Here is a 23,943-nt window from a genome sequence, read left to right as displayed (position 1 = left end):
CAAAAGAATTGGGGTTGGGAAGGTTTACTAAAATTTTCATAATTGGTATGTTACACTGGTTTAGGTTTTTTTTTTTAATAACATTTTTTCTTTTAATGTTTATTTCTGAGAAAGAGAGAGAGAGTGCAAGTGGCAAAGGGGCAGAGACAGAGGGAGACAGAGTCAGAAGCAGGCTCCAGGTTCTGAGCTGACAGCACAGAGCTTGACTCAGTGCTTGAACTCAATAAACTGTTGAGATCATGACATGAGCTGAAGGTGGACACTTAACCAACTGAGCCACCCAGGCACCCCGTAGTAGGTTTTTAAGATCTATACCTGAGTGCATATGAATTAGCAGGAATAGCGAAAACTGGCCCAAGGCCTAACGTATAGGACCCATTATCATCAGTTACCACCTGATACCACTTGACTGACTTAGGTCAAGTTCCTCACCAAATATCTGGATACTTGAATTTTGATAAAGAATAAGGCTGTCAAAAAATTTTTTGCTGGTGCACGTGGGTGGCTCAGTTGGCTAGGCATCTGATTCTTGATTTTGACTTAAGTCATGAACTCATAATTCATGAGTTTGAGCCCCGTGTCAGGCTCTGTGCTGACAGCACGGAGCCTGCTTAGGATTCTCTCTCTCTCTCTCTCTCTCTCCCCGGTTCTCTCTAAATAAATAAATGAACAAAAATATTTTTTTTGCTCTTTTATTTTACTAATTATACACTACCTCAAAATTCTCCTTATCTTGGCCCAAGGGAGAAATGAGGCATGAAAAGCAGCAGCACCCACATCTCTATTAGTACTCGGGCTCGGGTCTATTCTGTGCTCAAGTCTATCCTGTAATATCCCTGAGTCAGAGATTCTGAACAAGACTATTTAATAAATACCTGTGAGCTGGGGATTTAAATGGCAGCATTAGATCAATATGTGGTCTTTTCTAAAACAAACGTATTCCTGTTCTCTAAAGCCATTTATTTTTCAAAAAAGCTCTCGTGTCTTTCAACATTAAAAAAATAAAGAGTAAAAGCTGATTTTCCAAGGTAGGAAACTAAGTAGCTTCTAATTTGTTCAGCTTATTCTACCTCACACTCTGGTCAGATGTCCTGTGCACTGTTCTGCACACTGAACAGAGCAGACACACCATGTCATGTGAAGGGGGTGACTCATCGGCTATAGAGCACTCAGACCCTCGTCTACGGCTATGTGTCATCTACTGCATTTTATAATTAGTAAGCAGCAAAACAGCTTGTTCCATACTACTTTGTTATTATTGTAATTTTTAGTTTAAGTTGGAATTAAAAAATTATTTTCCTATAATCAATGGATTCTCATCTAGAAGCAGTAGCTATGAGAGAACTCACTAGTGGAATCACACTCACATCAGGGCACCTGGGTGGCTCAGTCAGTTAAGCATCCGACCTTGGCTCAGGTCATGATCTCACAATTCATGGGTTCGAGCCTCACATCAGGTTCTGAGCTGTCAGAGCCTGGAGCCTGCTTCAGATTCCCTGTCTCCCTCACTCTCTGTCCCTACCCCACTCACACTGTGTGTCTCACTCTGGCAAAAATAAACATAAAAAAAATAAATAAAAACAAAAATAAATGAAGTCACACCCACATTTAACAGCCTAAAAGAGGACCTCAAATGATATAGGACTGTATTACATCAGAAAGATTTGGGCAGTGGGGGGGGGGGGGGAATAACAGTCATGTTCAAAAACAAGAAAAAAATAAATTTGTAACCCTGGAATTCTAATGTATCATAAACACTATTTCCAGAAGAAACTGAGATTTAGATATAATTAATAGAACACAATCCCTGGAGGTCTTATGTGTAATGAAAATCCTCATACTACATTAGGAGAGCATGGCTTACAAATAAAATATATTTGTAAGCAAGTATAAAAGCAATGGTTTCAGATTTATATTTTAGGAAGAAAAATTAAGAGTCTCTACCTAAATTTATTTTGGTATCAAACAACTACAATTAGTGATGGGGCAAAAAGCATCCGTTATTGCGGCAGGATGTTAATTTATTTACAAAAACTATACAAAACTAGATTAATTTTAACATCAAGTTATCAAAGCTTTCTGAAGTTAATTTTGCTTTTGGAAATGTATCAAAAGTCTTCAGATCCAGAATGATAGTCTTTATTATTTTTAATTCATGGAATTATAGCACATCAGATCTTCAAGCAAAAACACGAGGTAAAAGCCTGTACAATAAAATATTCTTTATCTGATAGCTTGGAATGTAAATGAAAATATGTTCCCTTTTTACTGAAAAAAAAAAGAGACCTGAAGAAAGTGCCCGATAAAATCAAATACCTGTTAGAATGGCTTGTCTGCTAGAATTAAAGTTGGGCGATTACTTCCACATTTTTAAAAATGGCCCTAAGTCCGTTTTTTCTTTTATACAAAACATTTTTCTTAGCCATTTCAGACCTCTAAGACTTATAACAAAAAAATGTTATTCAGTTTTTACTGGTAAATCCACACCCACAGAAGGTGTGTTCAAGATGGACTTATTTTAAAAATGCATAGAAGCATGACTAAACTTCTTAAATTGTTAATAAATCTAGGAGCAATAATTTAATTTTCTACTACAAAACATAGGTAGCCTTAAGAGAAACATGCTTGGTCAAATCTTTCTTAAGCTTTTAGGTTTGAAGCCAAAACATTTAAAAACGAAGGGGAAAAATACAGTGACTCTTTTCTAATGGCTTTTCAGATATCAATTTGCAGACAGAGCTAAATACTCATCCAACAAAGAATCCAGGTTATCCAATGTTATTTGCCATCAATTCATACAACAAATGACACATATATAATATGAAAGTAACAACAACCAAAAAAACCACAGATATTTGAGGCATAAGATGAGTTTACCTAATAAGGGTTACATGAAAACTATCACATAAGACCCAAAATAAACTTCATATACAAAATGGTATGATGTGGCTTTGTTCAAACACACCTAGAATTCAGATTCAAGTAACTAGGCTGGCTTTTTGAGGTCACCAGCTTTCATGAGGGCTTTAATAGCTCTCGCCCTCATCTCCAGTTCCAGCAGCTCCAGCTGCTGTGCGGAAGGCTGAACGTCTTCGGGTGGAGGAGCAGTCAGGGTGGCTGCTTTGGGCTCCTTGGGGCTACCCTCTGCCAGCCCCAGAATCTCATTCACACTTTTCTCAATGTCTTTCTCCAGGTCCTCTATCTGACCAGCTTCGCTCTGGACTGTATTGTCTGGGACCTCAGGAGCGGCAGCTTCCTCGGTGCATGGGCCTTCTATGTCGCTGTCATAAGCATCTGCATTTATACTGAGTACATCACTATCTTCCCCTTTGCCTGTAACAAACAAAAAAGGGGAAAGAACCATGTAACCTTAATGCCCTGGTCAAAATATCCTTTCTATTTATGATTAAAGGGCTACTTTGACCCCACCTCCCACCATGGAGACCCAAACACATTCCATAATCCTTATCCCAATCCATTTTCCCCCAACCCCTCAACTCTAAAAACAAATATAATTTAATGTAAATTTTAATGTATTTTTCATTCTAATTTAGCAGAACATGGAAGCAGTGGGAAATTTATACCATCACATAATCTCTTTCCCTAATTAAAACGTCACAACACTATACTACAGTGAAGCTTCTACGTTACAAAATTAAAGGTGATGTTGGAAACCGTCTGAGAGCATTGCTCATTGGCAAGAAAGTAAAATTCCATTCTAGAAAGAGTTAAAATACTTTACTACAAAAAAGGAAAAATATCATTGGCAAGCTGGACACCATGTGCATTGCAATTATCATATGCTTTTTCAAACACTTTGCTCTAAATCAATAAATTAAAAAAAAATTTTTTTTATAGTTTGAGAAAGAGAGAAACAGAGCATGAGTGGGGTAGAGGCAGAGAGAGAAAGACACAGAATCCGAAACAGGCTCCAGGCTCTGGGCTGTCAGCACAGAGCCTGATGCGGGGCTCTCACAAATTGTGAGATCTGACCTGAGCCAAAGTCAGATGCTTAATCAACTGGGCCACCCAGATGCCCCTCTAAATCAATAAATTAAAGGAGAATACCTAAGGCCATTTTCTAAGATAAGATAAATCTTCATCAAGAGAATTTTAATTAATAAAGTTAGTACACAATAACTTTAAAAAATTTGTTTGTTATAAAACTTCTATAACTGATACTAAAACCTTGACTATAGGCACAGATTATGGCCCTCAACTACCTTAGCCTTGGACATTACTGACGTCCAGGTGTTTTAAACTTTGTGTGCTCACTTATACCTCCAATTTATTTATCTTTTAAATGTTTTTTTTTTTTTAAGTCATGATCCCCCAAGTGTTAGCTTTGTTAGTCTTCTTATAGTAGGAAAAACTTATTTACTGACAGATGGAAAATCTGATAATGCAATGTTATAGGGTAGGCCATAAACAATTCTACTCCACTGGTTTTGTAATAACAATTTACTGACCTTGGCTGATCCTCCACATCCTAATAATTAAAACACTACTCCCTATTCTAAAATTAAAGTGGAAAAATAAATCATTAAATTATATTTGTGTCCACAAATAAAACTTGTTTTAAAAAAGGTTGCAAATTTTATTTGATGCCCAAGAATATTTTACATATCTCCCCCAAAGAAATAAATATTCCCAAATAGCTTAAAAAAAAAGAATACAGTTTTTTATGTAGAGAAATAATGCTTTATAGAAGTATTGCAATTTGAGACAAAAACAAATTTAGAATTTCTAAAATTCTAAATTTGTACTCACTGATTCTGAGTGAAAATCTGCAGTCTGTTTAAAAGATTTTAAAACATAAGTTTTTGAAAAAATGTAATCTGTTTTTCAAACTATAAGTTGTTGTCTGATAATGAATAAAGAGAAGAATATAATGGTGGGTGGGGAGAGAGGGAGAGTCTGAAAGTTAGGATACCCAAGTTCTAAAGCCTCGCTCTACTATAAAGTATGTGATTTGAGCAAATCCCTTACCTTCCCAGAATTTCTCTCCTGAAAATTAAGGCAAACTGTCCCTAGGACATCTCTAAAGTACAAGGTCTAATACTACCCTAAGTTAAGTCTATATAAATGTTTATAAAATGACAATACTTGAAGATATTTTGCTTTTTTCCCAAGATATGGTTACCACTTATCTTTCACTTACTGTATTCATCACTCGCATAATAACACAAAATAATTTCCTACTGACAGCAGTAGACAATGAAAGGTACGTAACAAGTCAATAAGTCATGCTCTACTTTTTTTCATGTGACAACCTGTTGGTTTTTTTATTTTTAAGCAGTCTCTACACCCAACATGGGGCTCAAACTCACAACCCTAAGATTAAAGTCACATGCTTTACTGACTGAACCAGCCAGGCACTCCCACGTAACCTTTTAAAAGGACAACAGATTTTCTAGAGAAAAGAAGTACATTTACAGTATCCAGGTAATATTAACAGAAGCTCACTTATTATCTTGAGTACAGGTTTCAATGTGTAATATTATAACTATGGAATCCTTTATATGCTAAGTCACAAATTCTGAAGTAGCTATAATTTTGTGAAATTAATTTGCTTTGAGTTTATATGTAGGTAAATAACAACAGCAAATCTTAGAGATAGTTTCATTAAATAAGTGGAGAATCTTTACTCATAGGTCCTTAAGACATAGATGGTAAACTTCTTAGCGGAATATCATATATCACCAACTTATATTTCTTACCAAAAGACTACAGGGATATATATGAATGTATATAAATATTTTTAATGGAATGTACATTATGTTCATCTTATTACTGTGTTTTTTCAAACACTTCAAACAAATGGTTAAGAACCATTAAGCTATATATATTCTCACTTAATTCAGATAATTATTGAAGCCTATTTATATAAGCTTAAGAAAAGAAGTAACCACAGCTAAAGAGCCTCACTGCCTCAAGCTTAAAATAATAAAATCCTTATTTTATAAAGTTATCAGCACCAGAGATTCAGGGTTAAAGTGTTTTATACACACACTCCCCATGTTTCAAAGGAGGTAAATCTTGACAAGAAAGTTTTTTAATGTATATATTTTATGAGTTTGTTTCAAACTTTTCAGTGGGCAGAAGGTGGGCTTTGCTTTATTTCTTTATTTTAAACAGCTATACATATCCTATCACTGAAGAAATGGCGTTCCATAAATTTGGTGTTCTCTCTTTACATTTAAAATTATACAAAATCAGGGTACCTGGTTGGCTGTTGGTAGAGCACATGACTCTTGATCTTGGAGTTGTAAGTTCAAGCCCCATACTGGATGTAGAGATTACTTACAAATAAAATCTTTAAAAAAAATTATCCATGAGTGCCTGCATGGCTCAATCAGTTAAGTGCCCAAGTCTTGATTTTAGCTTAGGTCATGATCTCATGGTTTGAGTTCATGCCCCACATCAGGCTCACACTGAGAGTGTGGGACCTGCTTGGGATTCTCTCCCTCTCTCTCTCCCTCTCTCTCTGTTCCTCCCCTGCTCAAGATAAATAAATAAACTTGGAAAAACATTATCCAAAGTCTAAGTGACTGAGTTCTCCACACACAGTATTGGTGAATACGTACAAGGATCCCATCTACCCATTACAGCTGCACCATGGACGCCAACTCTTTGTAGAGTTGGTGTCTTAAACAACTTAGCATAACACTTCATTTCACAAATATGAAAACAAGTAGGTGACTTGTACAATGTAATACCGCAAATTATTTGAAGACCTAGGAATGTACTTCACTCATAATTGTCATCATTCTTCTAACTTGCTTTTTAAAGTATCACTTGCAAACACATGAATATACTTCCAAAGATAATTTATTCTTTCTTGGTAGTAGGAAATTATAGATTTTTCTTATCAATTATGATCCTCAAGGTAGAAGGGGTGAAACTTGTACATTGTTTCTAAAAAAAGTAACCTTACTCCAAAATGTTTCATTCAAAATCCTTACAATATCAGTATTGTCTGTCCTGTCCTTCCACCATTCCACATGCATGTGCGTGCCTGTACATGCATACATGTGTGCGCGCGTGCACAGGTGTCTCAGGTTTTTAAATTTTTTTTAAAGTATATTTATTTTTGAGAGAGTGACAGAGGTAAGCAGGAGGGGGGCAGAGAGGGAAGGGGACACAGAATCTGAAACAGGCTCCAGCTCGCCAACTGTGAGATCATGACCTGAGCCGAAGCCGGACGCTTAACCAACTGAGCCATTCAGGTGCCCCAGGTTTGCTTTTTGTTAAAATAAAAATTTTTTAAGTATGTGTGTGTTATCTTAGGTTTGCTTTTTGTTAAAATAAAAGTTTTAAATACCCAACTGGAAATATACAAATGTACAAGAATTAATCACAAAGGTTTTGAGGGATAAAAATTTTAAAGGATTTTTAAGTTATGCTGGCATATTTTTAAAAAAATTTTATGTTTTTTTAAAAATTTCTTTCTGAGAGAGAGAGAGACAGCGTGAGCAGGGGAGGGTCAGAGAGAGAGGGAGACACAGAATCTGAAACAGGCTCCAGGCTCTGAGCTGGCTGTCAGCAAGAGCCCGATGCAGGGCTCGAACCCAGAAACCGTGATATCATGACCTGAGCCGAAGTCGGATGCTTAACCGACTGAGCCACCCAGGCGCCCCAATGCTGGCATATTTAAACTCAATACAGCCTACATTCCACTTGCTAATAATTCAACTTAAGAGTAGTTTTAATGCATAAAACAGAGGCGTATCTAGTGTCATGAGTGACTGTATTCTCGTGAAACTCCCTGATAGTGAATTATTAAATTAAGCCAGAAGACAAATCTTAAAACATGGAATAATTAAATATCTGTCTGAATTCCTGCTGAAGATGGCAAATTGAGCACACATATCTAATTCCCTTCCCTACCAAGAACCCACTGAAGTGACAGAAGACCGATACTTAAAAATACAATAAAAGCATAAACACTATACATTAACTGAGAATAAAACACTACACATTAACTGAGGATAAAGTGCTTTATAGGTAAAACTCAAAACAGAGAATCCATAAAGGAGAAAAATCAACAAATTTAACTAAATAAATATTAAGAACTCTGAGGGGGAGAAAAAACACCGTAAAAAAATAAGACAGAGGCACTCTATAATAAAATATTAATGAAATACATTTTAAGGCAAATATAATACATACAATGTCCAGGCATCATTAAGAAATAACTATGGCAACTGATGCAGCAGATCCGGAACCACAACTTCCCACCCAGAGTGGAGGAGCCGGACGTGAGAGCACTGCCTGGGTCCTGCACCCGAAGCAGCCCCACCACCTGTGCCTGGGAGAGTATTAACACGTAGGTGCCGCTCCTGGAGCTGCTAACCTCGAGTTTAGCCTGAAATCTGGGATTTGGGGGACCATTTAACTTAATTACTGCTAGATTTGAAATGTCTCTGGAAGTAGGGTCGGCACGGAGGCAACAATACGGAAGACTAGGAGACGAGAGTCACTTATCTATGTTCCTATGGAAACTATTTGAATATTTGTTTTATATGGATTTTTATTCACTTTTCAAACATGCTACTGAAGAGCACCCCTCGGCTGCTCAAGCAAGCGTTTGTAGCTTGTGCGGCGACAGAATGGGCCGGAAGCTTAGTGGTGTGACCTGTCTTAAGAATAAAGTATCTTGAAATAAAAAAAAGAAAAAGAAAAAACTACAAACATGGGCAAAGGGTAGAAACAAGTCAAGCATTTCACAAAATATGAAATAAAAAGCATCAACACATTAAAAATGCTCAACTTAATTTCTAACCAAGAAATGCAAATTAAATATTACTTTTAACTCATTAGTTAAAAAAGAAATTTTATCCATCTGTAAAAAAAATTAATATATTCAGAAGATGGAAAAATGATCAAGACATGATGAAGTCAACAGGAAAGCTAAAGAGTAATAACCGTCTCTATGTTCAAAATAACAAAGGTAAATTATTAATAGTGGTTACTTCAGGGGAGGAAAGTTAAAGTAGAGAAGAAAAGAAAATGAGCTTTCTAGTTTTGCTCTATGAACATATGTATTTCTTCAACAATTTCCAAGAATATAACCTTGTAAAAAGTTTAAAAAGAAAAAATGAAACCTTAATATTAGATAACAAAGAAAGGTATCATTTTAAAAAGACATTTTCCAGTAGTTTTACAAAATGTAAGCAGGCAGGATGAAATTGACAGAAAAATAAAAGCAAAGCAAAACCACAGCCAAAGATACCACAGACAAGTATAATTCTTTCTTAGAGAGTCTTGGAAGCAAGGAAGAGTTGGCTGTGAAACACACAGCAAGATAATGAAGTTAAACCCATTCAGAATAGTTGGGCCAACTGAACACTTCCTTCTTTCTTTTCCTTTCCCTACCACATGCCCCAGCACTCTAGTGGGAGGCCCACCTCATCCACTTAAAGAGCTCTCCTAGAGTCTGAAATATATCTAAACAACTACTGATGAGACCCAAACCAGCTTTCAGAAAAACCTAGCTGCAGGAAGGAAAGAATCAAGATGAACAAAGGACAGAATAAAGAAAATCTAGGGATCAGAAGATAATCTAATGGAAGAAAAGGAAAGGCAGAGGAGTCTAATTAGTATCCTTAGAGAGACTGAAGTAGACCCTGCAGCCATAAAGTAAGTACGTGATGCAGTGAAAGAAGAACAGAGAACAAGAAATGTTAGAATTTTATTTTTTTTTAATATTTTTTATTTATTTCTAGGAGAGAGAGAGACAGCGTGAACAGGGGAGGGTCAGAGAGAGAGGGAGACACAGAATCTGAAGCAGGCTCCAGGCTCTGAGCTGGCAGTCAGCACAGAGCCCGACGCGGGGCTCGAACACACAAACCGCGAGATCATGACCTAAGCGAAAGTCGGACGCTTAACCGACTAAGCCACCCAGGAGACCCGAAATGTTAGAATTTTAAAATACAGTCATCAAAAGCAAACATTCAGTGGTTGCTGGAAGATAGTGAAAGAAAAAAACCCCTCTAAATGTAGAAAAGAATTAAAAATGTTTAAAATATGCAATAAAAGTTAAGAGATGAATGACCCACGAGTCCAACAACCTAATATAATTAACTCAGTAAATATTACTGAGCACCTACTATGTACAAGGCGCTGTTTTAAACATTAAGGAAACAGCAGTAAATAAAAAAACAAGTCCTTGTATTATATTTAAATCACAGAAAACACTATAAATATCAGGTGTTATGAAAAAAATAAGGCAGGATAAGAAGATAGCAGGATGCTTTCACAGAGAGTGATCAATGTGATTTGATAAGGAAACATCTGAGCAGGGAACTGAATAAAGTGACAGAATAAGTAAGAAAACAGAAAAATGGGTAGAGAGGGAGAATTATGAGAAAAAGAGTGATCTGAGCTAAAGAAGGTCTTCACAGTGAAAAGGCTTGCCAATTGCAGTGTATCATACCTAAGACATATCCTGTAAAAAATCCTAACTCAGGGGCAAAATAATTACTAAAAACTTCCAGAAGAAAAAAGCTAGATTACCAACAAAAGCTAGCCTCAAGAAATCAAGAGCATTTCTATCAGCCCTGTGGACAAGATATCCCAATGGCTATGAATATGATCACAAAAAAGAAAGGTAACTGTATATTATGTGCCTCAAGGACACAATGTTGCTTCTAAAACACTGTCAAAAAACTGAACATTAATCTCATGAAGGCTCTCTATCCAACTACCTATTTATAGAAAAATAACATTAAATAAAACAATGGGATGCAAACAGCAGAATTCAAACTGAGAAACACTGACAATCCAGTTTCTTTAAGAAATAAACTGTGAAGAGAAGGAGAGAGCAAAGGAGAGTGACAGGGAGGGATGGGAAGGAGAAGCATACAGATTAAAAAGAGACAGTATCCAACGAATTGTAATATAGGGAACTTATCTGGATTTCCATTCATACAAATACAGTTTAAAAACTAGTATAAGAAAACCTGAGAAAACCAAACACTCGGTTATCTGAGGATTAAAAATATCACTATTCTGTAACCCCTAATGAAATACTAGATCTAAACAGTAATAGATATTAAAACCATTGGTTGTTAGGCTGATAACACCTGTTCCAATCAATCTTAATATCACAATAAAATCAATGAATGCATGTGGTAAGTTAAACCCTGAACATTTTCTGAATCTAATTTTTGAGATACAAACATACTGAAATATTTACAGATGAGCTGAATAGATGTTTAGAATTTGCTTTAAGATAATCTAGCAGTAAGAAGCAGGCAGGGGTATGGATGAAAGAATTAGCCATAGGTGGAGATTAACCGAAATGGAGAGAGGTACATGGACGTTAGTGTTCCTATTTCTTAAAAAAGTTTTTTGATAATTTCCAAGATAAAAACGTTTCTTATGGTAGTTTCTATTCGGAAACCTACAAGAACAATTTTGAAAATACCTAAAAACATATATATATATCCTGGAGGAGAACACAAAATCAGAATCCCAATATCCCTAATGGGTTATCAAAAGGGTTAAACTATTTTACTTGGTTTTCTCATCTGATTTTCAGTTAATCACATTCAGTGGTTATGCCATTTAGAATAGCACATTCACCATCCTTCCCTCTTGGTCCTTCCCTCTCGAATCTCAACTCTCCAAGGTTTCTAAGTGTTAGCAACCTGCCACAATCTCATTAGGAACAAAGTCCAGAGCTCACTGGCTAGCAATGCTATGCCTCTGTGGATTTCTTTTCTGAGACAACAGAAAACTTTGGTTTTACTAAATTTTAAATTATAAGGAATATAATTCTATATTCTAACTGTAGAAAGTCAACTTGTAACAGTTCTAGTGAGTTCTAGCCATTTGAAGAAACCAAAACTTTATTTTCTGAAAAAGAAACAACTGGTTTTTTAATTTATAAAAATAACCTTTTTTGTAGAGGACTTTAATCTCTCTCTCAGCAAAACTGGAAGAACCTGGCTATTTTCTTTCATGTAGTATTTTAAACTACTAATTTAAATTTAAGTGTATGATGTTAACTACCATATTCAAAATTTAATCATGACATTATCTGATTGTTACTGAGATAAAGAAGAACATGCAAACAATTAAGTATAGAAAACCTGTCTAGTTACTAACAAGCCCACACTCAACTTTGGACAACTGAGTTTCCATCAGCCTATAAACCTAACTTTCATGAATGACAAGTTCATAGATTACTCCAAGAATCAATAAATATTAACTCAGTATCTGTTACCTACACCACAATGGTGCCAAAAAGGCCACAGAAGAGGTGGGCCTTACAAAATGCTACAGGTAGGGTAAACTAAATTATCTGTAGCATATCTAAGGCACAGATTTTGCCTTTATGGTATGCTTAAAATATGGACATGATACTTTGAAGTGCTAAATTGTGCAGTGTAAAGTATAACAGAATTTTTGAGTGTATAAGGCAATACGGAAACATCCAAGGAGATCTACAGATGTGATATGAAATAGGTCTCACAATCTCATACATGATGTTGACAGAGGAGGAAACTCCAAGTGTAAGGAACAGAATGGAAAGACAGGTGCTAGAGCTAAATTTAATACAGAAGTATGTGAGCCTAACAGATAAAATTACACATAAGAACACAGAAAAGGGCAGGATCCAAAGTTATTGCCTCTGAAAACATCACCATTGTAGTAGAAAAAGCACAACAGGGACCTCTTGCCAGCCTTTACGATGGATCAGATAAGCAATTAAACAGACAACAGTAGGATGAACTAGGTGATAATTATTCTGTATGAGAGAAGAGGTGAGGTAAACACAAGTAAGTTATGGAAGACCTCGTGGATTTGGAGAGGTGGGATCTTACAGAACAAGTACCTGATCTAAATAAGAGTACACCACTGGTGTGAAGAAGTTTAATTCTCAGATTTGGACAAAGGGCATAACAGGCACTAAAACTTGTAGTCACAAAGTACAGATTAACATTTATGTTCAGATATATGCTGTGAACTAGACACATAACAGAGCATCAGAGTTTTGTGTTCGAAAAATGGTCACTTCTAAAAACTACAGTACAGTAAACCTAACATCAATGCTCAGTAAAATTCAAAATTTACTGAGAGGTTAATTACCTCTGAAAAAAGTACTGCTAAGTAGTTTAGACAGAAAAGGTAACATCTGATGGGGGATCTACATGATATGCAGAAGACTGCTGGTTATCTTGGGAGGAACATGCAGGCAGAGGGAACAGCAAAAGTCAGGTCTCTGACACAACAGCGCTTGTAATGCTAGAGGAAAGTGAGGAGGAAGGCACAGAAAAAACAAGGGGCGGGGGGGGGAGTGACAGGCCGTATCACATTATGGCTTGTACTGCTCACAGGAAGGACGGACTTCAGATTCTGTTTGAGATGGGAAGCTACTGGAAGGCTCTGATAAGACAGTGACATGATTACTTTTAGTTTTAATTTTTCCAGTCATTCAGACTGCTATAGGGCAGAGACTACAGGGGAGCATAGACAGAAACAGAGGGGATCAACATGCTGTAAGAATCAACACCAGAATAATATGGCCAAGAAGAGGTGTGAAGTGCTTGGGTTCTGCACATTGTGAAAGAAAAGCTGACAGGATTTGCTGACAGAGATGAAAGAAAACACTCAAGAATGATTCCCAAGTTCTTAGCCTAGACACTCAGAAGAATGCAAATGCTAGTTATTAAGATGGAGAAGACTGTAGGAGAAGCAAGTTTTGGAGGGGGAGCGGTACCGTTTACTTCTTTGTTGCTTTTGGGGAGAGGTCAGGGAAGAATCTAGAATTTATTCTGGAACATATTAATTTTCTTACTGAACATCTAATAAAGATGTTGCTTACTGAACATCGAATAAGGAAGCTAGATATAAAGGGTTGGAAAGAAGTTTGAACTGGGGAAATGAATTTGAAGCTGGCTGTCCTGGAATGACGTTACGACGGAGAAAAGAGAAACAGTCCAGAGAATGGGGGCACTCACCCTTTAGAAATCAAGTAGAGGAGACAATGAACTCAAAGGAAACAGAAGAAAGTATCAGGGAACGAGGGATAATTAATGGTGTTAAACATGGCTGACAGGCCAAGATAAGGACTCAGCCACATCAGTGAAACAGTTACTGGCAACTGTTTACTACACAGATGGGGGCAATAATTTGGGACAGAGAAAAAACACCTGCAGGTATCAAAAGAGAATGTGTTCAGTATACTGGGGCTGGTCTCCACAACACAAGGAGTTCACCCATGTTAAGAGGAGAGACAGGGACCATATAAGTTCAGACACAGGTAGATATGAAAAATTAATTTACACATCTATTTTTCTTTATTAGAGAAGTTCTTTCCAAGCCAGGCCATATTTTATTTATCTTTCTGGTGCCTAGCACAAAACCACAATTTGTTTGTTGGAAGAAGGGATGAGCTTCAAAATCTGAAGGGACATCATTTAGAAAAAGCACTAAATTCATTTTCTATAATCCAAAGGACACACAAGGACAAATGAGTGGAAATTACGTACTGGCAGACTATGATTCAATATAGAGACACTTTTACCAATTAGAGACAGCCAGGGTGATACTGAGGGGATGAAGCAGAAATTCTGATTACAATAATGATAACAAGAAACAATTATAACAAGAGCGGATGTTTACTGAGCATTTACTAAGTACTAATCACTTCTCTAAAGAGCTTTACATATATTAACGCGCTTAATCCTTATGCCAACCATAATGGAATAGGTACTCATATTTATTATCTATCTCCACTTTATAAATGATGAAACTGAGGAAAAGAGTTTAAGTAACTTGCCCTATAGTTTACACAACTGAAGTGGCAGAACCAAAATTCAAGCCCAAGTATACTTCACAGATCTATGCATTTAAAAATTCTACAGTGCCTCCCAGATCTTAACAGAATCAGAATGACCAGTGAAGCATCAATGATGAGAATGCTGGCTCAGAATGAATTTATCTTCGTTTTGTACAAGGTCCCTTAAGCCCACCTGAATAAATACAATATATGAGGCATGGACCTAAAAAGTATGTATTAAATATGAAAAATTATTAAGGAAATGACAGGCCACAGACTAGGAATAAATATTCACAAAACATACCTGGATAAAGGAATGGTATCCAAAATACATAAAGAACTCTTAAAACTCAACAGTTAGAAAACAACTAAAAAAAAAATGGTCAAAAGATCTGAAAAGACAAGTCACCAAAGCAGATGCATAGATGACAAAGAAGCACATGAAAAGATGCTTAACATCATATATCATTAGTAGAGTAAAACAGTAAGATACCACTTACACATCTATTAGAATAGTCAAAATCCAAATCACTAATAGCAGTACTTCTATAACAGGAGGGACTTTTGCTCACAATTGGACAAGAACACAATTACTGAAAAGCTCAGTGGATCCAAAGGAGATCCAAACTCCGTTAAAAGTTTGGACTATGTAACCTCTGAAGTGGCTGCCCTAATAGTATGTCTACGATCCTATGAAACCACAAGATAGAATGGGTATAATTTAAAGAAGCATGGTAACCCACATTTTTCTCAGATACTAAATCAAAGCCTTCATAATGTCATTATTGAAAAACACACACAAGGCATCGTGGATCCAAAAACCCTGCCAGTGTACTTTTTTGTTTTTTTAATTCAGAAAAGTTGCAAAATTAAATGCAACAGAGGGGTCTTCAAAAGGTAAAGAAACAGTATGGGCTAATCTGCCAAACAAAATGTAATTTTCACCCTTTTGTTCAATTACGACACACAGAAAGAGACAAATGAAAAGGCGGGAGGATCCTGTCTGCTGTCATTGCTGGTAATAACTTGTGAAAAAGCACAAAGGAATGAGAAGAGAAATATAAGTTCTAAAGTCATACTGATGGTTACACCACAATCTCTTTTTACTTCACCAATTGTTGAAGTGGACCTCATTTCCCCATAATGAGTTTCTTAAAATCCTTTAAAGTTAACTCACAATAAGAAGCTGCATTCTGTGGCTCTAATTTGTTAGAGCCAGTCAACGAGATAATCAAGGGCGAGGAAAAAAGAAATCAGACTCAAACTCTGAGAGCAAATCAATGGTACATATGCTTCTGTGCTTCCAAACTCCGAGTGGCCTGAACAGTTTTGTTTCCGTCTCCCCACAGCTCTCACACTCATGCCGCCAGTGTACCTCCTCAAAGGAAGAGGCAGCACAAGAGCTCACTTGCCCATCCAGCAGCTTCGACAGCAACACACAGGTCAAACTGCTCTGAACACGAATACCGCTTAATTAACCGATGCTCTTCATTCTCTCTTCCTTCCCAAAGCAACACAAATCTCTGAGGGCATTTTTCTCATTATCTTTTTAGCTTCTTCTAACTTGTATGTAGTCCTTCAGCTATGGTTATAAAGTTCTTTCTGGCAAAACTCAACTCCTTTTCAACTGCAAATTCACTTCTTCATTCTTTTTTTTGTTATAGGCCCTCTACTTACTCACCTTTGCTTAGAACAAAAGCAGTAACAAAAACAACAGTAAGAGCAAAAATCAGTTGGGGCTTTCCCTCACCTTAAGAATTCAAATGGTCTCACACACTTTTATATTTAATAGCTTTGCAAAGTGATGGCAAAAATCTCTTCTACCACATTTAATTTTTTTAAGTAATAAACAAGTAAGCTGTGACCATCATCAATTCTTTATGATAGTCTCTCAATTTCATTACTTACATAAACCTATCAGTGAAAACGTTAAGTGCCTGCTCCAGTGTATATTATTTACTTATAAAATAATATGTATTATAACAATAAATTAGTATGTATTAATACAATGATACATGCAATCAGAAATTTTAAAATGGAGAGACAAGTATATAAGTTTGTATATTTCATTTACTTTAGAAGTACTGGTATTCTTTTTGCTGCTTTCTCTGGAAGTGTGTATAATTACACTTTGGTGACCACTAGTCTAAAAGGCTGAAAAAAAAAAGCCCATAGAAAATATCTAAACTTCCATCAGACAGTTTAACCACTGATAAACATTTTTCCCCTATTAAAGTCTACCTTTCAAATTTTTGAAGCTCTTGTTAACAAGAGAATTCTTAAAGGTGTCTATCATTCACTAATTTGTGAATTGTAAGGTCAAAATATAATTGCATGAGGCAACTACATTATTTAAACACACACACACACAGACACACACACCAATAACTGGCAGAATTTGAGCCTCACTACAGCAAAATTCATTTTGTATATTTTGTGTGTGTCTTTCTCTAATAGAAAGGAAGAATGATATTCCAAAAGAATAAAAAAAATATATAAAGAAAGAAAAACACTGTATATTTTATTCTGTTTCCATTAAGCAACTAAAAAAAAAAAAAAAACGGTTATTAAGCACTCTTCTCAAGTACAGACACTGCACCCAGCACTGGTCTTTACAAAATTTGACAGCTAGAAAGGAACTTCAAATCAAGGCCAAACATCCAAACACACACTGCTTCAATTAGCTCTACAACAGAGCCACCAAGTGGCAGTTTTTTAAACCTGTGTTCAAACACCCTTTGGCAATACAGAAGGCAACCCACTTCATTTTACGATTAACTTCCGATTAGGGATTAATAAATTGAACCAAAATCTGTCTGATGATAATGCTACCTAGTGGCCTTATTTTTACTCTCAGAGGCAATAGAGAACACACCCAATCACTCTTCCACTTGACAGATATTCAAATATTTTAAAGCGAGTGCTGAAAACCTCGCCACCTCTTCAACCTATGTATCCAAATTTGAAATTAGCTACTTCTCATGTATAGTTAAAAAAACTTCTCATGGCCACTTCCAAGAAGAAACAGAAAGGAACTTAATTCTTAAGTTACTAAGGAGAAAAATTGCAAAATTACATATACCCTTGGTTGTAAAGTTTAAAGCAACTATTTAAATACAGACCATTATTTTAATATTACTGAATGTCTTAAGCAAATTTATTTATGGCTATATATAAAAAGGGAATTCACTAATATTAGTAGAGATTTGATATTTTAAAAATATTTTCTACAATTTAAATACCTCCAACAAATAGCAGTTTTCATTTTTGTAAACTGAAATTTAAATTTTTAAATATTTTTACAACAAATGACCAATTTAGAAAATTTACATAAATAATTATTATTTTAAAAAGTGAGCTAAACCATTTCAATAATACAAGCCCAGAGGTCCAGGAAATTAATAAAGGATCTCAGGCTTGTACATGTATATCTGCTCATATTCACAAACACAGCTGTGCTGTAGATAAAAAGCAAAACTATAACTGATGTTTTTTATACAGCTGCCCTCCTGCTAAAACTGAATGAGTGAAGAAACTAATCCCAACAGAAGAGTTCCAATTTTATTAGCATACCAATCAACCAGTAGACTGTATTTACATTTAAATAATGTCTGCAAAGTGAAGGCAGATCTTGGGTTATTAGTCTATCAGGAAAGTGTGGTCAAAGTTAGCGCACAGATACTCATCTTCAGCACAGCTAGTTTCAGAAATGATTATTTCTTATCAATGAAATGGGTGAAACCAGAACTAGACCAAAAAATGTCAATTAACTAATTCAGTTAATACTGTTCAATATTTGACTATTTTAGAAGCTGAGAACCTGAAAAAACTGAAGATATAATATACTTAATATGTCAGTATCATATACTATGAACAGGTCAAATTTGAATTTGATTTATTTGAAAAAAGCAAAGAGAAAATTCAATGCTGCTTTATATTTTTGGTCTTCTGAACAAAGGGTTACTTTAGTTCTAACTAAGCTTCAATGAATTTTCTTAAATGGTCAAGTCATTAAATAAAATGACAATAACTTTCACAAGGCACATTATATTCTGTTTTTATTGAGCTCACTGTGAGCAAGAACAGCTAGCTATGCAAGAAAAGTTGGAGATAATACTAAATCAAGTTTGCAAGTTGTGAATATTAAAAGTAGACAACATTGGTTCATTTAGGAAAAAAGGCAACAATCTTCAGACTACTAGGACTTCTATTTCCCGGTGAACCTCAGCTTCCTGGGGAACTCCAAGCAAGTTACTCACTATCTGGCTCAGATTTTAGCTATACTCATATTTCCCTGGAAAATATTCTACACAATTCAATCTTCTAGATAACTTATGTTTATTCCATTATGCAACAAAACATTTTATATTTTAACTACTTTACAGACATTTTTCTAAAAGACCTTATTATTTCCCTGTATTCTTTAAAATAAGAATTGCAACTTAATTTGACCATTTCTACAGATTTAGTCATAACATGAACATGAACTGTACTGCATGATGGTACTACTGTGCTTTGATCTTATGTTTTCTCACCTCTGCTTGATGTCACTTACCGATGACAGTGTGTTCTTGATGTTTCTGATGCCCAGGAGAGAACCTAAGAGTGGTCTATATAGGCTCCTAAGCATAAAAGACTTGGGCTTTGTGATATCTGACTACTCTGAGTTCTTTTTCTCTTCCTCTTTGCCTCCATGTCTGGTTTTTAAATGACTGAAGTTACCATATAAAATTACAGCAAAATAGGCTATTAGCACTGGGAAGCAAGTTTAAAGAGCTCCGGGTATCTGAACATGAAAGCAAAAAACATCTTCCCTAAGAAGGCAGCAATGGCTAATTTGTACAATGAGGTGTCCATTCCTTTTTCCCTAGGAACTGGAATCAACCATGTCAATTACATGACATTCTTCTCTCCACAGATGATCTAAAAGCATACCCTTGACACTGCCTGCTCATTAGATGCAAAGAACAGAAACAAAGACAGAAACAAAAGCAGAGATGTTCAATTACTCATGGGGTTCAAGAGTTATGTGAAAATGATAACATGCTTAGTATTTATTTATATATGACAAATAAATGTAAACGACACTGAATCTGAGTTTATGTTTGTGGTGGGTGCTCAGAAGTAGTCAGAGTATAAAGATACAATTTTTTTCTGGCTACTTAAGAGGCTAACACAACAGGACTTCTGAAAAACCATGGAATTCTTGAAACTGTCAAAAGTATTTATAAAAACCTTAAGGTACATAAATTAGAATTACAGAAAAATCTTGATTTTGTTCTCTCTACATATAAATCGAATGAATCACAAAATCAGTTATCCAACTTTTTTCACTGTGTCAACTAAGCCTTAGTAATACAGACCACAAGTAAAAAAAGAAAGTTTGCCTAAACAAATTGATGACCTACTTTTCTCTACCAATAAGTTCTTATGATTCAAGTTTTAGACACTATTCTAAGTCAAGCAAATATTAGCTGTTTACATAATAAATAACACAATCATTCTGGCTACAGTAGATTGTCATTGCTCTGTAGTAATTATACCAGGAAACAGGAAAAATGTGAGGTGGTCTTTGAGTAGCTAATAAAAATTCATTTTACTTTCAATTTTCCTAATGAGGATGAAAAGAAACAAAAAAAGACATGTAAAAGACTAGCCCTATTGATCTACTTGGCTTGAATAAATTACAAATTACCACTTCACTTCTGCTAGCTGGCAATGTCAAAAACTACTGATTTATATAAAATAAAGAAGAAAGTAATAATGAAGTATCTCTGCAGAAAAGACAAAAAAGTTATCCATAAAGCTTTTTTTCCTCACATATAACTGAAAGCTACCCTGTTAATGTATCTCCAATATCTTGCAGCTAATGATTTACAGTACAGATTACTAAATTGAAACTGTTCAAGATAGCCTTCTGGTGGCAATGCAACCATATATCACTAAGGCAGAACTAGTCCAAATGGCTAAAGGACATATTCTTTATTCTTTTAATCTTGGTATGAAATAAAGGACATATTCTTTATTCTTTTAATCTTGGACCAAGTAAATTATTCCCCTATCTGTAAAATGGGGGCAAGCTGGAACACTGAAAATTTATTATTGGTAAAATGTTTATAATCTTCAGGTAAAAGTTATATAAAAATTAAATACTTGGTTTATACCTTGTTTTAATTCCAAACCTTCAGGTTGTTTGTTCTCTCTCATGGTTGACGTAGAATCTACACAGATGTCTTGTCTGAGGAATAAAAATACATAAAAACAATTTTTAAAACTCCATTCACTCAAACACCACTTACTGCTCAGGCTCCGTGAATTAAGTCAGACACTTGGGAAGACGCACAGAATTCTTCTGAGTCCCCAGGACACCACTTAGTACATTTTGGAAGCTCAGAAACATGTCTATACAAGTGTCAAAAGAAGCAGCTATAAACCGCTACCAATTTACGTGGTACATGTCTTTGTAAAATTAAGGCGCAAAACTGGAGGAAAATGGGAGGTAACTTTCCTCACTTCCAATACCGTGCAGGATAGCTGGTAGGAGAAATCAAAACTTAAGAGGAATCCAGTAATTTTTCAAGTTCAACTGTTAAATTTAATGGGCACATCGGCATTCAAATTATTTTATATCCATCTAACTTCATACCTTAAATTCTCTGATGTGGGAAATACATATTTTATACATAATATACATATGTAATCAAAGTAAATGGATTAAAGTATAAGATCATAAAAAAGTTCTGATTCACCATGTTCTCTAACAGAGCTGCAAACTAATGTTCTTTCTTAGAGGGCATTATACCATCTAGATATTAATATTACAAACACTTTTCAGCAAAAGAAATTAGTTGCAAATATTCAAAATGACTGTTTTCTTTATAAACTAACATACGAATTTTCCTACTCACAAAACTTTCTTTTTTTTAATAAAGTTTATTTATTTTGAGAGAGATGGGGGAGAAAGAAAGAAGGAAGGGCAGGGGTGAGGGGTGGGGAGAATCCCAAGCAGGCTTTGTGATGTCAGTGCAGAACTGGACACGGGGCTCGATCTGTGAGATCATGACAGAGCCAAAATCAAAATTCAACACTCAACCTACTAAGCCACCTTGGTGCCCCTCATGAAACTATTTCTATCCACTTAACAACACATCCTTCAAATAACCAAAGGATAAAGACAGGATCATTTCTTTAAGTTTACAACATTCTTTCCAGTCAACATATTTCGTACTTAATGTGTTTTGCATTAAAAATTTTACTAATGCAAGCACAAAGCGAAATAGAGACTACAAAATTACTTGGATCTGATATTAATTATAATGTATAAAAGATTTGAGATTGATATATATATTTTATACCTCTTTATGTCTACTATCACCTACTCAGTTTTTATTCTTTCCCCAGAATGGCTGTCAGATCCCAAGGAAGATATCAACAAACATCTTTGGTAATCCAGGGACAGATAAAATGCCAATACACCACATTAAGAGCTTTGTAAGGAAGAAAGTTAAAATGTGCTACCTTGAGCCTTACAGTCAAATTAGACTTTACTTACTGGGAGTATTAATCTATTTATCTAAAGAAATATACTTTCTTTACATAAAATATTTGCCCTTACACAGCCTTAAATGGGTACCACTCGATTCTTCTTCTAAACACATAACATCTATATGACTTGAGCGAAAACATAATGCATCACCAATGCAATATTATAGCTGAGAATGTATGAGCTATAAAATGAAGAAATCATCAGCCAAACCCAAATTGGACCTATGTTGGAAAAGATAGTTCCAAATGACATATCAGATAAAGGGTTAATATCCAAAATTTATAAGGAACTCACCAAACTCCACACCCAAAAACAAACAATCCAGTGAAGAAATGGGCAGAAGATACGAACAGACACTTCTCCAAAGAGGACAGCCAGATGGCCAACAGACACATGAAACGATGCTCAAGCATCCCTCCTCATCAGGGAAATACAAATCAAAACCACACTGAGATACCACCTCACGCCAGTCAGAGTGGCTAAAATGAGCAAATCAGAGGACTCTAGATGCTGGCGAGGATGTGGAGAAACGGGCACTCTTCTACACTGTTGGTGGGAACGTAACTGGTGCAGCCCCTCTGGAAAACAGTGTGGAGGTTCCTCAGGAAACTAACAATAGAACTCCCCTATGACCCAGCAATAGCACTGCTAGGAATTTACCCAAGGGATACAGAAATGCTGAGGTATAGGAGCACATGTATCCCAATGTTCATAGCAGCACTCTCCACAATAGCTAAAACATGGAAAGAGCCTAAGTGTCCCTCAACGGACGAATGGATCAAGATGTTTATCTATAGGATGGAATGAGAAACAATGAAATCTGGCCATGTGTAGCAACATGGATGGACCTTGAGGGTGTTATGCTGAGCGAAATAAGTCAGGCAGAGAAGGACAAATACCACATGTTTGCACGTATAGGAGGATTAGGAGGAACTTAACGGAGGACCGTGGAGGAGAAGAAGGGGGGAAACACTGGGGGAGAGGAAGAGAGGCAAACCATAAGAGACTCTTGAATGTTGAGAACAAACTGAGGACTGATGGGTGTGTGGGGGGGAGAGGGGGGAGATGGGCACGGAGGAGGGCACTTGTGGGGATAAGCACTGGGTGTTATATGGAAACCAACTTGAGAATAAACTATTTGTAAAAAATAAATAAATAAAAGCTAAAACGCGGTGCCTGGGTGGCTCAGTTGGTTAAGCAGCCAACTTTGGTTCAGGTCATGATCTCACAATTGTGGGTTCAAGCCCTGCGTTGGGCTCTGTGCTGACAGCTCAGAGCCTAAAGCCCACTTTGGACTCTGTGTCCTGGCCCCCCCCCCCCCGCCCCTTCCCAGCTCGTGCTCTGTCTCTCTCTGTCTCTCAAAAAATAAATAAATGTAAATAAATAAGTAAATACTAAAAAAAAATGGACCTATGTTATGTTCTATTAAAAGTGGGTGGGGAGTTAAATGTCAATGTTATACAAGGAAAAAAAAAGTTGTGGAAATATTCCAGGTTAAAGGAGGCTAAAGAGCCATGACAACTAAGTGTTGTAATTCACTGGAGACTGCTGAATTGGAGGGCAAAAACACTGTAAAGGACATTACTGAGTCAAATGACAATCTGAA

At 36.0% G+C, this 23,943-nt stretch overlaps 1 protein-coding gene across 1 annotated transcript in view; it reads right to left on the bottom strand.

Moving 5' to 3' along the window:
- Nucleotides 1–2,130: 2,130 nt before the first annotated feature.
- The window catches only part of CAAP1 (caspase activity and apoptosis inhibitor 1), a 52,673-nt gene continuing 30,860 nt past the window's right edge, over nt 2,131–23,943 (bottom strand). The window contains exons 5-6 of the mRNA XM_039221807.1: nt 20,956–21,029; nt 2,131–3,333 (exon numbers count right to left, since the gene is read on the bottom strand). Coding sequence (XP_039077738.1) covers nt 2,987–3,333; nt 20,956–21,029 — 421 coding nt within the window. The 3' untranslated portion in view covers nt 2,131–2,986. The remainder of the gene's footprint in view (nt 3,334–20,955; nt 21,030–23,943) is intronic.

Source organism: Hyaena hyaena, unplaced genomic scaffold, assembly GCF_003009895.1.
Source record: "Hyaena hyaena isolate Hyena2069 unplaced genomic scaffold, ASM300989v1 scaffold_1015, whole genome shotgun sequence".
In the NCBI taxonomy this organism is placed as follows: domain Eukaryota; kingdom Metazoa; phylum Chordata; class Mammalia; order Carnivora; family Hyaenidae; genus Hyaena; species Hyaena hyaena.
Note: the sequence above shows the minus strand (reverse complement) of the source record. Positions and strands in the feature narration are given on the sequence as shown.